Here is a 14,864-nt window from a genome sequence, read left to right as displayed (position 1 = left end):
CATGGCTGCATAAAGAAATGTGTTAACGCAGTAGACAGTAGATCTAGTGAATGGATATGACAAACTTTTTAATTGTGCTTTACTAAGGTTAAGAACAGCATGATAGACATTAAGGATTTATTGAAATGTTATGATGTTGTTTTGATAAATATTTGTGTGATTAGAATAATAAGTTTGTGTTTATTATTGTGTGATGTGACACAATGGGAGTGACTGTTTAATTTAACTAAGTGGTGTTTTGTTTCTTTTTCTAAAGTCATCGGTGAGTGTGACAATTGAGATGTTCATGTTCTCTGATCTCACAATGTTTTTGTCATTTTCTTGTCTGTCACTTTTCACCATTTCTATTGGATGGACGTGATCAGGTGAGTACAGCAATGTGTAAACACAAGATAATATAATTTATGAATTACTGTTGTCAACTCATAGCAAGCACTTTATGCATGTTGTATATTAATGAAGTTTGTGTGTAAACGAATTGTGGTTGCTTGACATTAGGATACATTTAGTTTTGCGCTGCTAGAAGAGAAGTTTTGGTCATTCTAATTAAAGCAAACAAAATACAAGTTTATCTGTTACAGTAATCAGTATTACACACACACACACACACACACACACACACACACACACACACACACACACACACACACACACACACACGCACACACACACACACACACACCTAAAAAATCCTAAATGTTAGGAGCTGCCTCTCAGAGGTCACGCCCCCCAGCTGTTAAGGTTGGGCCTTGTGCGCTACTCAGGGAACTCTGGGCATGCGCTAGCAAACTCCTGAAGCCGGGCCAGGCACTCGCAGGAGCACCGACTTGTGAAGCCAACTGTGGTGTGAGCACCCGAAGTCTCACCAGGACCCCGTGGCTGATGTCACGTCACAGCCGATGGTCGCTTCGGACCCCAGTGAAGGACCAGGTACTCATTTTATACTCCTGAGTCAAGAGAAGCAAATGTGTGTTAACTTCTTGCTTAAGGAGGTTATGCCATAGCTCGCCATCACTGTGACTTGAACTTGTGACTTTTCAAAGTCCCGGATGTAAACTCTCCATAAAATGACTCTCATAAAGAGCTTTGTCTCAAGAGTAAACACCACCAACACACACACACACACACACACACACACACACACACACACACACACACACACACACACCATCCATCCATCCATCCATTTGCTGCTTTCTCTACGATTACCATGAGGGTACAGGAGATGCAGGCCAAAAACATGAAGTCTACACTGCTCGAGGTCTGTCTCGACAAAAATGACATGGAATCCTTGAAGTTTAAAGAGTGACAACATGAATGCCTAATCAAACTTGCCTTGTTAAATGCCTGAAACAGGGATTGTGTTGTGCAACCTCCTCACCGTGATTCTCGGTTCCTGGGCTATGGCCTTGCAAATAGCACGACGCAGTGCAGTTGAAGTAGTTCCCCAACAAGCACCATGCACATTTAATGTGAGTGTTCAGAAAACACAGCTTTCAAAACCAAGAAGGTTTAAGTCGACATGACACACACACACACACACACACACACACACACACACACACACACACACACACACACACACACACACACACACCTGGAATTCTGCCAATACCCTCCATGACAGGGTTTGCCTCCAGGCCGTGGCGCTAAATACTCTTTGGGTGTGTTCATTTTGTCGTTTGTACAAGCAAATTGAAACGATGTATTTATGAATGTATAAACATTATTTCTACTGTTGTCGCTTTCGGTAGGAGTTGTTATTAATTATTTCACGTGTTGAACTCATGCTTATGACATGAACACTGTCAACTCAGTATGTCAGCAGGTGTCTGTGCTCTTAATCAACAGGTGGTTTTTAGAAAACGTGTTGAACGCAGTGTGCTACTGTTGATGTTAGCAAGAGAGATTCAAAATATCTGACCAGTTTGAATTGAAATTAACTTAAATGGATGGCTGAGACTATACACATTTAGAATTAATTATTTAGCAATAATTCAAAAAATGGAATTTTAGTCAATGTACATGAGGAAATTTATCAGTTGAGGCAGTTTAACAAATTTTTCACTTGTTCACTTGTGGTAATAGCTGAGTGAAGCGACAAGTAAACAAGAGAGATATTGAATGTAAATTGGTAAGCAACTAATAGAGCAAGTCTGAGTATTGCAGTTTGCCACGTTATTTTATTTGGAAACTTTTGTAAGGGCTTTGGCATTGCAGAAGTTTTCGCCAGGAAGTGCAGTCATTGCCAGGTCAATATTCAATGACACCAGGTCTGCGTTGTATGGTATCAACCCACCTGTTCTTGTACTCGTGCACGCATGGGCACACACACACACACACACACACACACACACACACACACACACACACACACACACACACACGCATGCATGCGTGTGCACGCATACACACAGTTGCTTAAGCCTTTCAAATATCTTAGATTTGGATATAATCTTCTGCATAGCCTTAGATAGGGTCTTGGGTACCACTCAGAGTTTCAGCTATGCTGATGTATCTCTATTTTACTTGGTCAGAGGCGTCCAAGGGCACTGAATTTAGTGCAGCTCTGGGACTGTACCTCAAGCCTCCAAGTTCTTATCTGCTTCAGGATGTCATTTTGACAAGGCACTGGTTTTGACCATCCTCAGTCAAAATCCATGATGCAGTTTTTCGTATATTCAAGTCTCTTAACATTATCTTCTCGGTAGAATATTCTCATGCGCATCTTTGTGTGTCTTAGTATTAGAATTTCATGGATCATCAAGCTTCCCCAGTATAGTGTGTCGACCGTCACTGCTAATGCTAATTTCCAATTGTACTCTTGCTGTTGGTCTCTGGGGAGAAGATGACACTGATTTTTTGTTCTCTTAATTAAGCTAATTCCTGCTTTAAGTGTGAGTTCAAAGAGTCATGATGTCAGCAAAAAATCTTTTGGCTTTATAAAATGATGTCAGAGATTTTTCAACAATAATGTACGGGCCACCCCAGTGTGAGTGAAGTAAGAGGACAAGAACATTCTTTTCTAAACCCATTATTTTGGCAGCACAGACGAAGTCTCACAGTTTGTTACTGGAACAAATTTTCTTGTCATAATGCGCTGCCTCCTTGAATTTGTCGACAATGAAATTCTTGCTGACAGTGTCATAGACATGCATATTACGATTTCCAGTAGATTTGCATGCTTCTTATTCAGAATTCTTCCAGGCAAGAACAGTTCACAACAGTATCAATGTGCGTGAGGAAATTCCTTGAGAATAATATGATGTGACGTTTCCCCCAGATTCATGGACAGCTGAGTTATGAGGGAATTGAACTGCATATAGACGACTTAACCATTTCTGCTGATTGTTATTTAAGTCACCAATTTTGCCAAGGTATTGCCCAAGATGTGGTTTAATATTTCTACAAGAATTAAGACAATTTATCTCGTAGTGGTACTTGAAGCTATGGAGTTGTTGCCACTCATGCTGCATAAACTTCACACGTCTTATATATTAGTATATATATACTGCTCAACGTCATTTTCATTGGTGTCACCAAAATCATTTTTATTGTTATGAGCACCGTCTTAGATTCTTGATGCCTGGACAGATGCTTGTCGTGCACCAGCTGTAACACACTCAGAACACATTTGCTGTTTACAACCACTCACTCGCTGCTGTCTTATTCAGAAAATAGAATTATTTCTGGAGATATGTCCAGGTCGTGTTTTGTTAGGATTTTTGATGTCTGGTCTTAACAAATTGTAATACATCCAGTTTTTAATACTTGTTTGTCATTTCCAACACTGCATCGTTGTCTTGAGTTTAATTGATATAGTCAGGCCAAGGAAGTCCATTTCAAAGGTCATTGTATGAAGAAGCCGCTCCAATTTGTCCCATCTGAACAAATGCAGAAATTGGATTTGCTACCTTCTTTACCTGTTTCTACATCATCCAGATCACTTTGGTACTTCAGTGCATTCGAGATGCAGTCGTTCTTACCCAGTGTGTATTAATAGGTAGAGAATGGCTGCGTAGGTACATTTATACTACTAGGATGGCTACAGTAGTGCCTCTGTGGACAGAAGGACAGTCGCATAGACTGACAGATGGACTAACAATTGGAATGCAGCGCATGTACCCATTGTTATTACTGGTGTTAATTAACTAGCGTGCCAGTCAATGTGATTTTTCAAAAGTATTTTCCTAGGGTTAAATACAGTATGGGAGACATTGATAATTTAATAAAATGTTGGGAGCTGTTTTGATAAATATCTCTGCGATTAGAATGGTAACTTTGTGTGTATTTTTGTTCGATATGAGAATGAATGTTTAACTAATTAGTGTTTTGTTTGTTTCTCTTTAGGAATCGGTGAGTGTGAGACAGTTGAGATGTTGTTGTTTTGATCTCACATGCTTTCATTTCCCTGCTTCGCGTTTTGTCCATTTTTATTGTATGGACGTCAGTCAGTGGGAACAGCAATTGAGAGTGGAATGAAATTAGGACGTGAGCAGATCAGCATTTACTACACATTGTATTCACATTTGTACTTCTAAGTTTATACTTCTAAGTTATATGTCTATTTAATTGGTTAACTTTGATGTGTAACAGTGTGTGTCAGTAATTTTTATTTGAACATGTATTGCAACCATAAATGATGTTGGTGTACTTCGTTTCTAGTTTCTAGTCTTGATGAGGTGTCACATCGCACTGATGATGATTGTGGCACTGTATTGAATGTAAGAAACAGAACTGATTGTATGTAGTTATTGCAGACTGATTGGTTTTGTGTATAGACTGAAGATGACAGCCACATCTCTGCTGGTGAATATGTAATTGTAATCATTTGGTTTGTAGATTGTTGTTTGATAGTTTATGTTGTTGGGTTTAAGCCCTTCATTTGAATGTGTAATTATTTGGGGGTCAGAAATGTTGAATCAACAGAGGAAAGTGGAACTGGTAACTTTCTTAATTAGACAAGACTTACATAATATTATGCATATGAGGAAGAGCCATCTGTCTCTTTGTGTATTTGTTCGTTTGTTCCCTGTTTGTTTGGTTTGTTTCTGGAAGTTATACATGACTGGGGCTTTGGTTGCATGGCACAACTTTAGTTGTTTGGTGGCCCTGTTTGTTGATTTAGGAAGAGGTTGAGTTGGTTGTTACAATGATGTTAGGAGAGAGATATAGTGATGGTTGTGTTCTTGAACTTCTCAAATCTCGTCGTTGCCTTATGTTGATTTGTGATGTCCTGAAGTGACAGAGCAGTCTGTCTTTTTGTGCAATATACGTACATTGTTTTTCTGATGAAAACATTTTGTTTTTGCGGCTTCTGGTTGGTTTCATGTTGTTTGTATTAAATATGTGGGAATGTGTAAGGGCACCGCATTGCATAATACAATGAATGGGTGGACAGCATACAATTTTGATCAAAATCGTGACAACTTGGGTTAATCAGACAAAAATGTTTAACACACTCACTTACACTAATATGAATGTCTATTTGTTTCCTGGTTGCGATAAGAGTCGTTTGAGGCACCTTGTAGAGTGTTGCATGCTTTATATAGGTGGGAATAGAATGGAATTAAGAGTGGTTGTAGTGATGTTGTACTCTATTTAATTGTGGTAGTTACTGTAACGTCTACTTCCAATAAATTGTAGTTTAGAAACAAGTAGATTTGTTAATTTCAATGTTCTACTGCAGATTGTCGCGCGCGAGAATTCGAGAGCCTTTCGGCGTACACGGAAGACGACGTATTTCGACTCGCAGTGAGTGATTAAATTAATGTTACGGACTATATATGAGTATAATCGTGCATATACGCGCACAAACTCTTCAACTCCACGTAACTGACAGTTTAATAATTATAATATAACGGTAAGCACCAATTCTCTCTGTCCCTTCTGTGTGTTGTGCTTATGTCCTTCGTACAGACTTTCTCCGTCTGATTCTTCTTCTCCCTTCTCCTCTTTCTCGCCTCTCTCTCTCTCTCTCTCTCTCTCTCTCTCTCTTCTCTCCTCTCCTCTCTCTTCTCTCGCTCACACTCTCGTTCACCGGCAAATGCAACTGTTATTGACTACTTCTATCTCATAATCCTGTCGCTCTCGAATTTTGCTTTATGCAAGTATGCCAGCGGTTGGTGGTTCGTCTGGAGAGTGAATTCTACTCCGTAAATAAATCTCATGAACTTTCTGATTCCCCAGACAACCGCTAAACGCTCTTTCTCGATGACGGAGAATCTTCTATCTCGGTCGCTGAGTTTCTTACTTGCATATGCTACTGGGAATGATTTTTCTCCGTACTCTTACATCAACATCGCTCCCACTCCTACATCTGACGCGTTCACTTAAAGGAAGAAACGCCTATCATGTTCGGGCAACTTGAGTATGGGTCGAGCGGATAGTGCCTTCTTCAATGCCAAATATGCCCTCTCCTGCGCTTCTTTCCATTCCAGTTTGTTTGGGAGTCCTTTCTTTGTCAAGTCGGTCAGAGGAACTGCTATGGCCGCGTAGTTGGGTAGATATTCTCTATAAATCCTGTTAGTCCTAGAAATGCGCTTAGTTCTTTCTTTGTGCCGGGTCTCTTGGCCTTCCTAATTTTCAGGATGTTTTCTTCGCTCGGGTGAATGAGGCCGTGCCCGATCTTGTGGCCGATAAATGACAGTGTGCGCGCTCCAATGACACACTTAGAAGGTCTAATTGTCAGGTGGGCTTGAGTAATACTCTTCAGTACTCCCCTGAGAGCGGCAACGTGTTTTCTCCACGTAGGTGTGTGAATGACGATTTCGTCCACGTAGTGGTCCGCATGCTCCAGTCTTTCCAGTAACTTTCTCAATCCTCTCACCAAAGTAGCTGCAGAGTTGACTAATCCAAACGGCATTCTGAGGAACTCATAGGTGCCATTATGTACCACAAACGCAGTTTTGTGTACATCTTCCGTCTCCACGCGGAACTGCCAATAGCCTTTGGACAAGTCTATCTTCGTAAAGTATCGGACTCGGGCGAGGTCTTGAACGAAGTCCACCAAAGGTGTCATGGGCTCTGGATCGCATATGGTCAGGCGATTGAGCTTTCTATAATCCACGCAAACCCTGTTTGTTCCGTCAGGTTTTCGAACTAGAACTACTGGAGATGCGTATGGCGACTCCGATGCTCGAATGATATTCATTTTTAGCATGTCTCTGATATCGTTTTCTAGTTCAGACTTTATATGAAATGGTATCGCGTACGGCCTAGACTTCACCGGATGATCAGACGTTAGTCGAATCCGATGCACGGCCAAGTTGGTCGACCCTGGAAGATCGGTGAAAGCGTTTCTAAACTCTCCGATTACCTCTTGAGCTTCCTTTCTTTCTCCGTACGTCAACTCTTCACTTATCTTTACGTTCCCCGCGGTCTCTTTGGGTTGACAGGTTCCTAGTTTGAGCAGGCTGTTTCCATTTATTGTGTCGTCTTGATCCCATTCATCTGCTTCCAATATCGCTGCACTTGCTACCTGTAAAAGCAACCCTTCCGTGGCTCTTTCGCAGCGTTTGCCGTCGGTGTCACTCCTGGAGTGGTACCTTTTCAGTAAATTGGCGTGGTAAACCTTTCCCTTGCCCCGTACTTCGACTTCATAGTCATTGATCCCGATGATCTTGGTTACTCGGAATGGTTTCCGCCAATGCATTAACAGCTTGTTATTGTCTGTTGGTAGTAGCACTAGCACTTTGTCCGCTACAGCAAACCGTCTCTCCTTTGATCTTCTGTCGAAGTATCGTTTGTAGCGTCCGTGGGACCTTTCTAATTCCTCACGTGCCACTTTCATAATCTCCTGTAATCTCTCTCTAAGTTCAAACACATATTGGTAGCTAGTTCTTGCCTCTGTCTCGCCCTCTTCCCCTGTCCATATTGATCTTAGAATCTTCATCGGTCCTCTCACGGTCCTCCCGTACAGTAGTTCGAAAGGGGCGAATCCCGTAGACTGTTGGGGAACTTCACGGTAGGCGAACAAGAGAGCATTGATATAGCGGTCCCATTGACGTGGCTTCTCGCTACATAGTCTCTTTAGCATAGCTTTCAACGTGGCATTGAATCGTTCCACTAACCCGTTACACATAGGGTGATAAGGACTAGTAGTTAGATGTCGGATGCTGAGTAGACGTGATACTTCTTTCATACACTCTGAAGTGAACTGAGGTCCCATATCAGTGAGTAACTCCTCTGGAACTCCGACGCGGCTATACATATTTACGAGGGCCTCCGCCACATCCTCTGCGGTAACTTTCTTTAGTGGGACGGCTTCGGGGTATCTCGTGCAGTAGTCAACCAATGTAAGGATGTATCGGCATCCGCTGTCACTGGGAGGGTAGATAGGTCCAACCAAGTCAACGGCTACGCTCTTGAACGGAGAGTCTATCACAGGCATTCTTTGAAGAGGTACCCGGGGTACTGTGCCTTTAGGTACGGTCTTTTGGCGTACATCGCATGACCTGCAAAACCTGGTCACGTCGTTTTGAATCCCAGGCCACCAGAAGTCGTTGAGGATCCTGTCTCTCGTCTTTCTTATACCGAGGCGTCCACTCGTCACCTACTCGTGTGCGATCTCCATAATCTGCTTGCGGAGTGTCTTCGGAACGATCACTTGACGTACCTGCTCTCCCATATTTACTTTGGGGTGCTTATACAGTCGATACCACACGCCGTTTTTGGGTTCAAACGTCACTTCTTGGTATTCTTTCCTCTGTGTTCTGGTTTCGTCCCGGTACCTGTGTAGCGACGTATCTTCCGATTGTAAACGCGACAGTTGTGTTCGGTCAATATCCATCCATTTCCTCCGAATGCTAGTCACTAACGGGTTGCTCCGGTCGGTCCTTTTCAAAGCCGCCCTGGTTAACGCACCGGCCTTCCACTGATTCACTATCGGATCGTTAGGATCTTTGGCTTCGGGTATGAGATCATAAATTGCGTTGCGCGGGCACAGAGCCTCCACGTCTTCTGTGAGGTATGGAGTGTCGATTTTTATCTTCGTTAATGGAACTTCTCTGACCGTACAGTCCGCTAACTTGATGAATCCAAACTTTCCCGTGTATTGATCTGGTTTGACCAGCTCTTGCTTCACCAATATGCCACTGCATCCCGTGTCTCTCAATGTTTGTACGACTCTGTCATCTACTTTTCCTTCTCTCACTGGCATCTCTCCATCCATCGGAAATGCTCGGTTGCTGCAGGCGTTCTCTATATACGACACGTACGGTACCTCGGTGCCGTCAGCGAGGACTAGAAATCCGTGTTTGGCACGCGCTGGCCTCTCCAATAGGCATCCGCTTGTTTCGATGCCGGCGTCACTCGATAAACGACTGGTTGAGTTTCTGTTCTCCGATTCGCGTCCATCTCTATGATCTTTTGTCGCCCCCGCTCGATAAGGAGCCTTCTGGCTGCTTTCCTGCCTCGAAGTACCGACGGGGTTCCAACAGTCTTTGGCTTCGTGTCCAAGTTTCTGGCATCCGAAGCACCGTCTCTTTCCTCGAAGTCGGCAGTCTACTGCTCTGTGGCCGGGCTAGTCGCAAATATAGCAGCGGGATGAAGGTTTTCCCTCTCGTAACGCTCTCTCTTCAATTGAAGCCGTACCGGTACCATCACTAATCGTAGTCGGTTGGCTGGTCGGAGCGTTCGACACTGTGCAAAACTTCCGTTGGTGCGCCGTCAAGTAGCGATCGGCTGCGTTCGCGAGGTCTTCTAGGCTCGCTATCTCCCTCTTCTTTAGATGTATCGCCAGATCCTTTGGGCACACTTCCAAAAACTGTTCTCTTAAGAACATGTTTGTGACCTCCTCGGCTGACTTGGGATCGCACTTCGAAAACATCATCCATTTCTTCAGGTAGTTCTTCAGGCGGTGAAAAATTGATCGGGCTTCTCTGCTGGCTCCGGCCTGCTCTTTCTAATCTTATGTCGGTATCCGTCTTCCGTCAGGTCGTATCTCTTCAAGAGGGCCTCCTTTAATTGCCTGTAATCAACAGCTGCCTCTTCCGATAATCGGGAATATACGACTAGGGCCTTCCCAGACAACAAGGCACTCAAAGCGCCAGCCCATCGTTCGTCCTCCCATCTATTTACTCTTGCAAATCTCTCGAATCTCAGTAGATAACTATCTAGTTTGTCCTTACCATCTTGAAAGGGTGCGATCTTGGGTAGTTTCCCTGCCCTAGTATGGTCTACTCTGATGTGCGCGTCTTTGATTCTCGCCACCTCCAGTTCTAACCTTTTATCTCTAAGGCATGTTGTCGTTCTCCCTCCGCTGCAATCATTTCTCTCTGCGCTTCTTCGGCCTTTTCTCTTCTGGCCCTTTCTGCGGCTTCTTGTTCTTCTTTCTTTAATTCTCGTTCCTTTTGTCTCTCTTCTCTCTCAATCGTCTGTTGATCCGTCAAGAATTGACGTAACTCCGCTCCGGTCAACCCCATCTTCTCCCCAATCGTGACTAGTCGCTCCATAACAAACTAATCTACGCTTTCACCTTTCGACTGTGTTGCGTCTCCTGTAATCTCGAATAGCTGCTTTCCCGCCTGAGTCTCCAGTTGTCGCGCGCGAGAATCCAAGAGCCTTTCGGCGTACACGGAAGACGACGTAGTTCGACTTGCAGTGAGTGATTAAATTAATGTTACGGACTATATATGAGTATAATCATGCAGATACGCGCACAAACTCTTCAACTCCACGTAACTGACAGTTTAATAATTATAATATAACGGTAAGCACCAATTCTCTCTGTCCCTTCTGTTTGTTGTGCTTATGTCCTTCATACAGACTTTCTCCGTCTGATTCTTCTTCTCCCCTCTCCTCTTTCTCCCCTCTCTCTCTCTCTCTCTCTCTCTCTCTCTCTCTCTCTCTCTCTTCTCTCCTCTCCTCTCTCTTCTCTCGCTCACACTCTCGCTCACCGGCAAATGCAACTGTTATTGACTACTTCTAAAAATATTCTTAGCTCCTCCCCCAAATCCCTAGTTTCTTCTAAACTCCATATATATGTGTGTAGAGAAGTGACACAGATGTGGAACCACCTGAGCCAATTGCAACACTGGAAATGACTGTTGGTCCTGAAGGTGGATGCTTTAGCTCAGGCAGTTTGTCTATTTCGGTTCCCAACGGTGCTGTGAGTGAACCAGTCAACTTGAGAATGCTTATGTATGTTGATGAAAGACTAATGCCGCCATCCACTAACGCCAATGATGGATACATTTTGAGTCCACTATTTGTCTTCGAACCGCATGGATTAACATTTTCGAAACTTGTTGATGTACGTTTCCCTCCTCCAGTTGATTCCAAAGGATGGCATTTGTCACTCATGAGAGCTAGCTGTGATACTTCCACTCCATCTCAATTATGGCAGCCAGAAGCCATAATGACATTTAATTCTGATTTGGATCAAGTGAATATGGAGGACCCAGACTGTAAATACGACCTTGACAGCGGTACTTTGAGTGTGAAACACTTTTGTTGGCACTGGTGGTTTGGAAAGCCTGCTGACATGTTTATGGCTTCGAAAACTATCCTTTTCTCTGTGTTTGGTTATCGGCAAAGAAGTTGGTCAAACATTTGGAATCTCACTATTCATTACCATGATAACTGTAATGAGTTTATTGAGGTATGTTGATGAACAATGTTGTGAGCGTATTTGAATATATCAATTGATCCGTAGCATGAAATTTTGTGTTGTGGTTAATAGCGGATGATCAGTAAGGAAAAACGATTATCGCCAAAGCGTCATGTCTTGCGTCTAAGTCGAGAAGTGAAATTGAAGTTTGAAGGCGATATTGAATTTAGTATTACAAGTGGTGATTGGAGAGCTATCGCACAACTACCGGTAATAGTGCATGTTTGCATATATACTGTAGCATGTTGTCTAATGGAAGTTGTGGATTTATCTTCAGACCATACCTGCTGCTGACTTTTGGCACAAATGGATATGCTTAGACAAGGAAATTGATGTCAGTGTGCAGTTTGAGCATGGTGATGACCACCCTACAAACATCTGCAATGTTGATGTTAAACAGGGCGATCAAAAAGTCAGTTTAGTGATATCGCCTTGTCTTGTTCAGGACAGTCAAGAAGACGTGAGTGAGAAGTTACCGTGATATTAAACTAGTTTTTATTAGTTTTTACGTTATACACTAGTAGTCAGGTTGTCAATGTTTTCTCTGCTGTTTGTAATAGCAAACTGCATCTTCAGCAACATCTTGGGTTTGATTAGACAAGTTTTGATGACTTCCAGTTTGTTATGTGGTTGGTGTATGGGTTTAGATGAGAGTTTGTTGCTGTAAGTTCTATTACGTGGATGCATGTACCCTATGGCTCTTTGTGGTTGGGATTATGTCAGCTACATCTCAGTGAACACCTTGGGATCACTGGCAACTTAGGCATGATGTACTGAAAATGAAATTGTTGTTCAGTCTCTAGCTGAACTTTGCATGATGGAATGATAGTGAATTTATTTTGGTTGGCTGTTTGTAAAAACTAAAAATAATCATTAATTATTAGGAAATGGATTGTCTCCCGTAGATAGCTAGACTGCACCTAATGGCATGCAGTGCTTCATGCACGTGTATTTGCTGTGATTTTTGTGTTGAGTGAATTAAATTTCAATGGTTATATTGAGTACCATGTTTGCTATTAATATGTATACTGGTATATTTTTATTTGTATACAGTATGGATGTAGCTTAGAGCATTCATTAGTTAACTGTTGATTTTGTGACCAGGAAGATATTGTGTCAACTGAAACACTAGAACTGTCACTGAAGTCAAAAGTAAACAAGAAATGCACCCCTGATGTTATTGTGAATGTAGCCAAGAAAGTTGCTCATTGTTGGCAAAAGCTTGTGTTGGAATTGTCAGCTGACTCTTTCATATACACGATGAAACTGATAAAAGACGAAAACAATGATATTTTTATACAAGCTGTAACAGCATTGCGTAAATGGACTGATGAATTTGGTGACAGAGCCAACCAAGCAGCAATGATCCATGCAATGTGTACAATAGGTTGCAGATCTCAGGCTGAAGCTGTTTTTGGCGGCAGTTTGGTGGAGCATGTCTGCCCACCTCAGTGATTTGGTTTTTAGCTATATCAGTACAGTCAGGACTCATTACAAAATAGTCTGGTGCTTGCTACGTATACTCTGTGCACAGGAATTAGAAAAAATACAATGTTTTGTACATGTGTTTATATCTGTGGTGTTAAATGCAAATAGATATGCGTTGTAACTGGAAACTCTCTGATTTAAAATTTTTGTAGGGTTGTCATATCTTGATTTTGCACTGTCATATTAGGAGCTAGGTTCTCTTGCTGTCTATTTGTAAAGTGAATTGATTGTAAAAGTTTAGTAGAGTTAATTCAAGGCAAGAACACAATCTTCAAATAATTACCAAGATAATTGGCAGAGCAGTCAAACTACAAACATTAATGTTTGATCAGCAAAGGAGTTTCATATCTACAGCTTGGTGTCACGGTATATTTATTTATAATTTGCTATACTATAAATAATGTACTCTTAAAAAAGCAGGTAACATACGTTAATTTATACTGTTTAGTACGCTTAAGAGAAATTCTGCAAGGATGTTTTCTAGCAAACTTTATCCAAATTGCATTATAATCCATAGTTGAAGTGCAAGTCCATTGAGCCATTCTTGACCGTAGACCTTATATGGTTTTGAGACGTTTCAGGCCGCTGATACTGCGCTGACAGGTACAACTGTTTAGAGAAAGTATACAAATGTCAGATTCCTAATTAATAGAGTACGGATATGTTAGGAAAATAGTTTTTGTCACATTGTTTGATAGTGCTCTTCGGTTCCATAGCTAACTAAGAATATCTCCCTCATGTTGGTCCCCGGTTTCATAGTTAACGAAGTATGTCTCCCTCACGGTTATCCCATTTTGCTTTTCAGCAAGCAGTACACATCTAGGTTATCTGGTGAGAGAGGGTCATCATTGTAAAGCTTTGCTGATTCAGTGGCATGCACATGCACTTTCAAATTTGTACCACGTACGACACCTTTTACTGTAAGCTAGGACAAACGCAATACGTTGGTGATCCCTGCTGAATCATTCAGCTAGCTGACTCAAAAGATGGTCTAGGAAGGAACTGTGTTTACACTACTGCCTTGTCTCTTCAGCTGGAGTTTATTCTCTAAGCACTTGAGCTGAACCAATTCAATTCACCTCAACACGATTCACACATATTCTAAGGTCGAAACTAATCAATATTATAGACTCTCTACTACCACTAAGATTCGTCCATTTAATACATAAGTGTTAGTCCTAGCTGTTTTAGAATTTCCTGCCATAAATCGCTACTTCAAGAAATACAGTGTCCTAATTAAGACTGTTTCATAGCTTCACAAGCATCATCACCAAACTAACACAAAAGTTCCAGTTGTACAAAACGTAACATTTGCGTGTGTTTCCAATTATAGTGTTCAAAGCCCAAAGGAATGCGTCGATTAATTACAGTTAGTAACCTTTATCAGCAGGATTCTTCAATTTTGCTAAATTCAGATCTTTGGAAAAATAGGACTCTAGCGACGATCGATACTGTAGACACCACGTTTCTACAAACCATTGCACTTCATTCAAAAGTGAATAATCAGTGTTCTGTCCTCTAGTTGACACAATTTTGTTACCAAATGCTGTCATAGTAGGCATTAGAATGGGATATGAAGTCAACTCTTCCCAATCCTGTTTCCCTTTCGTAGACACTCAACTGTATGACATGGCTCTGCGTTGTCATTCCAACCTCCACCTAAGTACGTAGACTGAATCATTGAAAATAACGCACGAGGAACTTGATCGTTTTGTCAGCATGTCTTTGAGTACGCGCCACCAATCTGTGGTTAGATCACAAACGT

General features: G+C 42.0%; 1 protein-coding gene across 2 annotated transcripts in view; it reads left to right on the top strand.

Moving 5' to 3' along the window:
- The window catches only part of LOC134187343 (uncharacterized), a 15,181-nt gene extending 1,935 nt beyond the window's left edge, over positions 1-13,246 (top strand). The window contains exons 2-11 of one of the 2 annotated variants that reach the window (XM_062655459.1): positions 257-365; positions 4,351-4,491; positions 4,666-4,724; positions 4,782-4,809; positions 5,690-5,754; positions 10,994-11,602; positions 11,684-11,821; positions 11,889-11,945; positions 12,012-12,071; positions 12,716-13,246. In XM_062655459.1, coding sequence (XP_062511443.1) covers positions 4,398-4,491; positions 4,666-4,724; positions 4,782-4,809; positions 5,690-5,754; positions 10,994-11,602; positions 11,684-11,821; positions 11,889-11,945; positions 12,012-12,071; positions 12,716-13,066 — 1,461 coding nt within the window. In that variant the 5' untranslated portion in view covers positions 257-365; positions 4,351-4,397 and the 3' untranslated portion in view covers positions 13,067-13,246. Of the gene's footprint in view, positions 1-256; positions 366-4,350; positions 4,492-4,665; positions 4,725-4,781; positions 4,810-5,689; positions 5,755-10,993; positions 11,603-11,683; positions 11,822-11,888; positions 12,072-12,715 lie in introns of both variants that reach the window. The other variant, XM_062655457.1, reaches the window with a different exon arrangement.
- Positions 13,247-14,864: the final 1,618 nt, after the last annotated feature.

Source organism: Corticium candelabrum, chromosome 11 (assembly GCF_963422355.1).
Source record: "Corticium candelabrum chromosome 11, ooCorCand1.1, whole genome shotgun sequence".
Taxonomy (NCBI): domain Eukaryota; kingdom Metazoa; phylum Porifera; class Homoscleromorpha; order Homosclerophorida; family Plakinidae; genus Corticium; species Corticium candelabrum.
The sequence above is the reverse complement of the archived record's forward strand: the minus strand, read 5'-3'. Positions and strand labels throughout refer to the sequence as shown.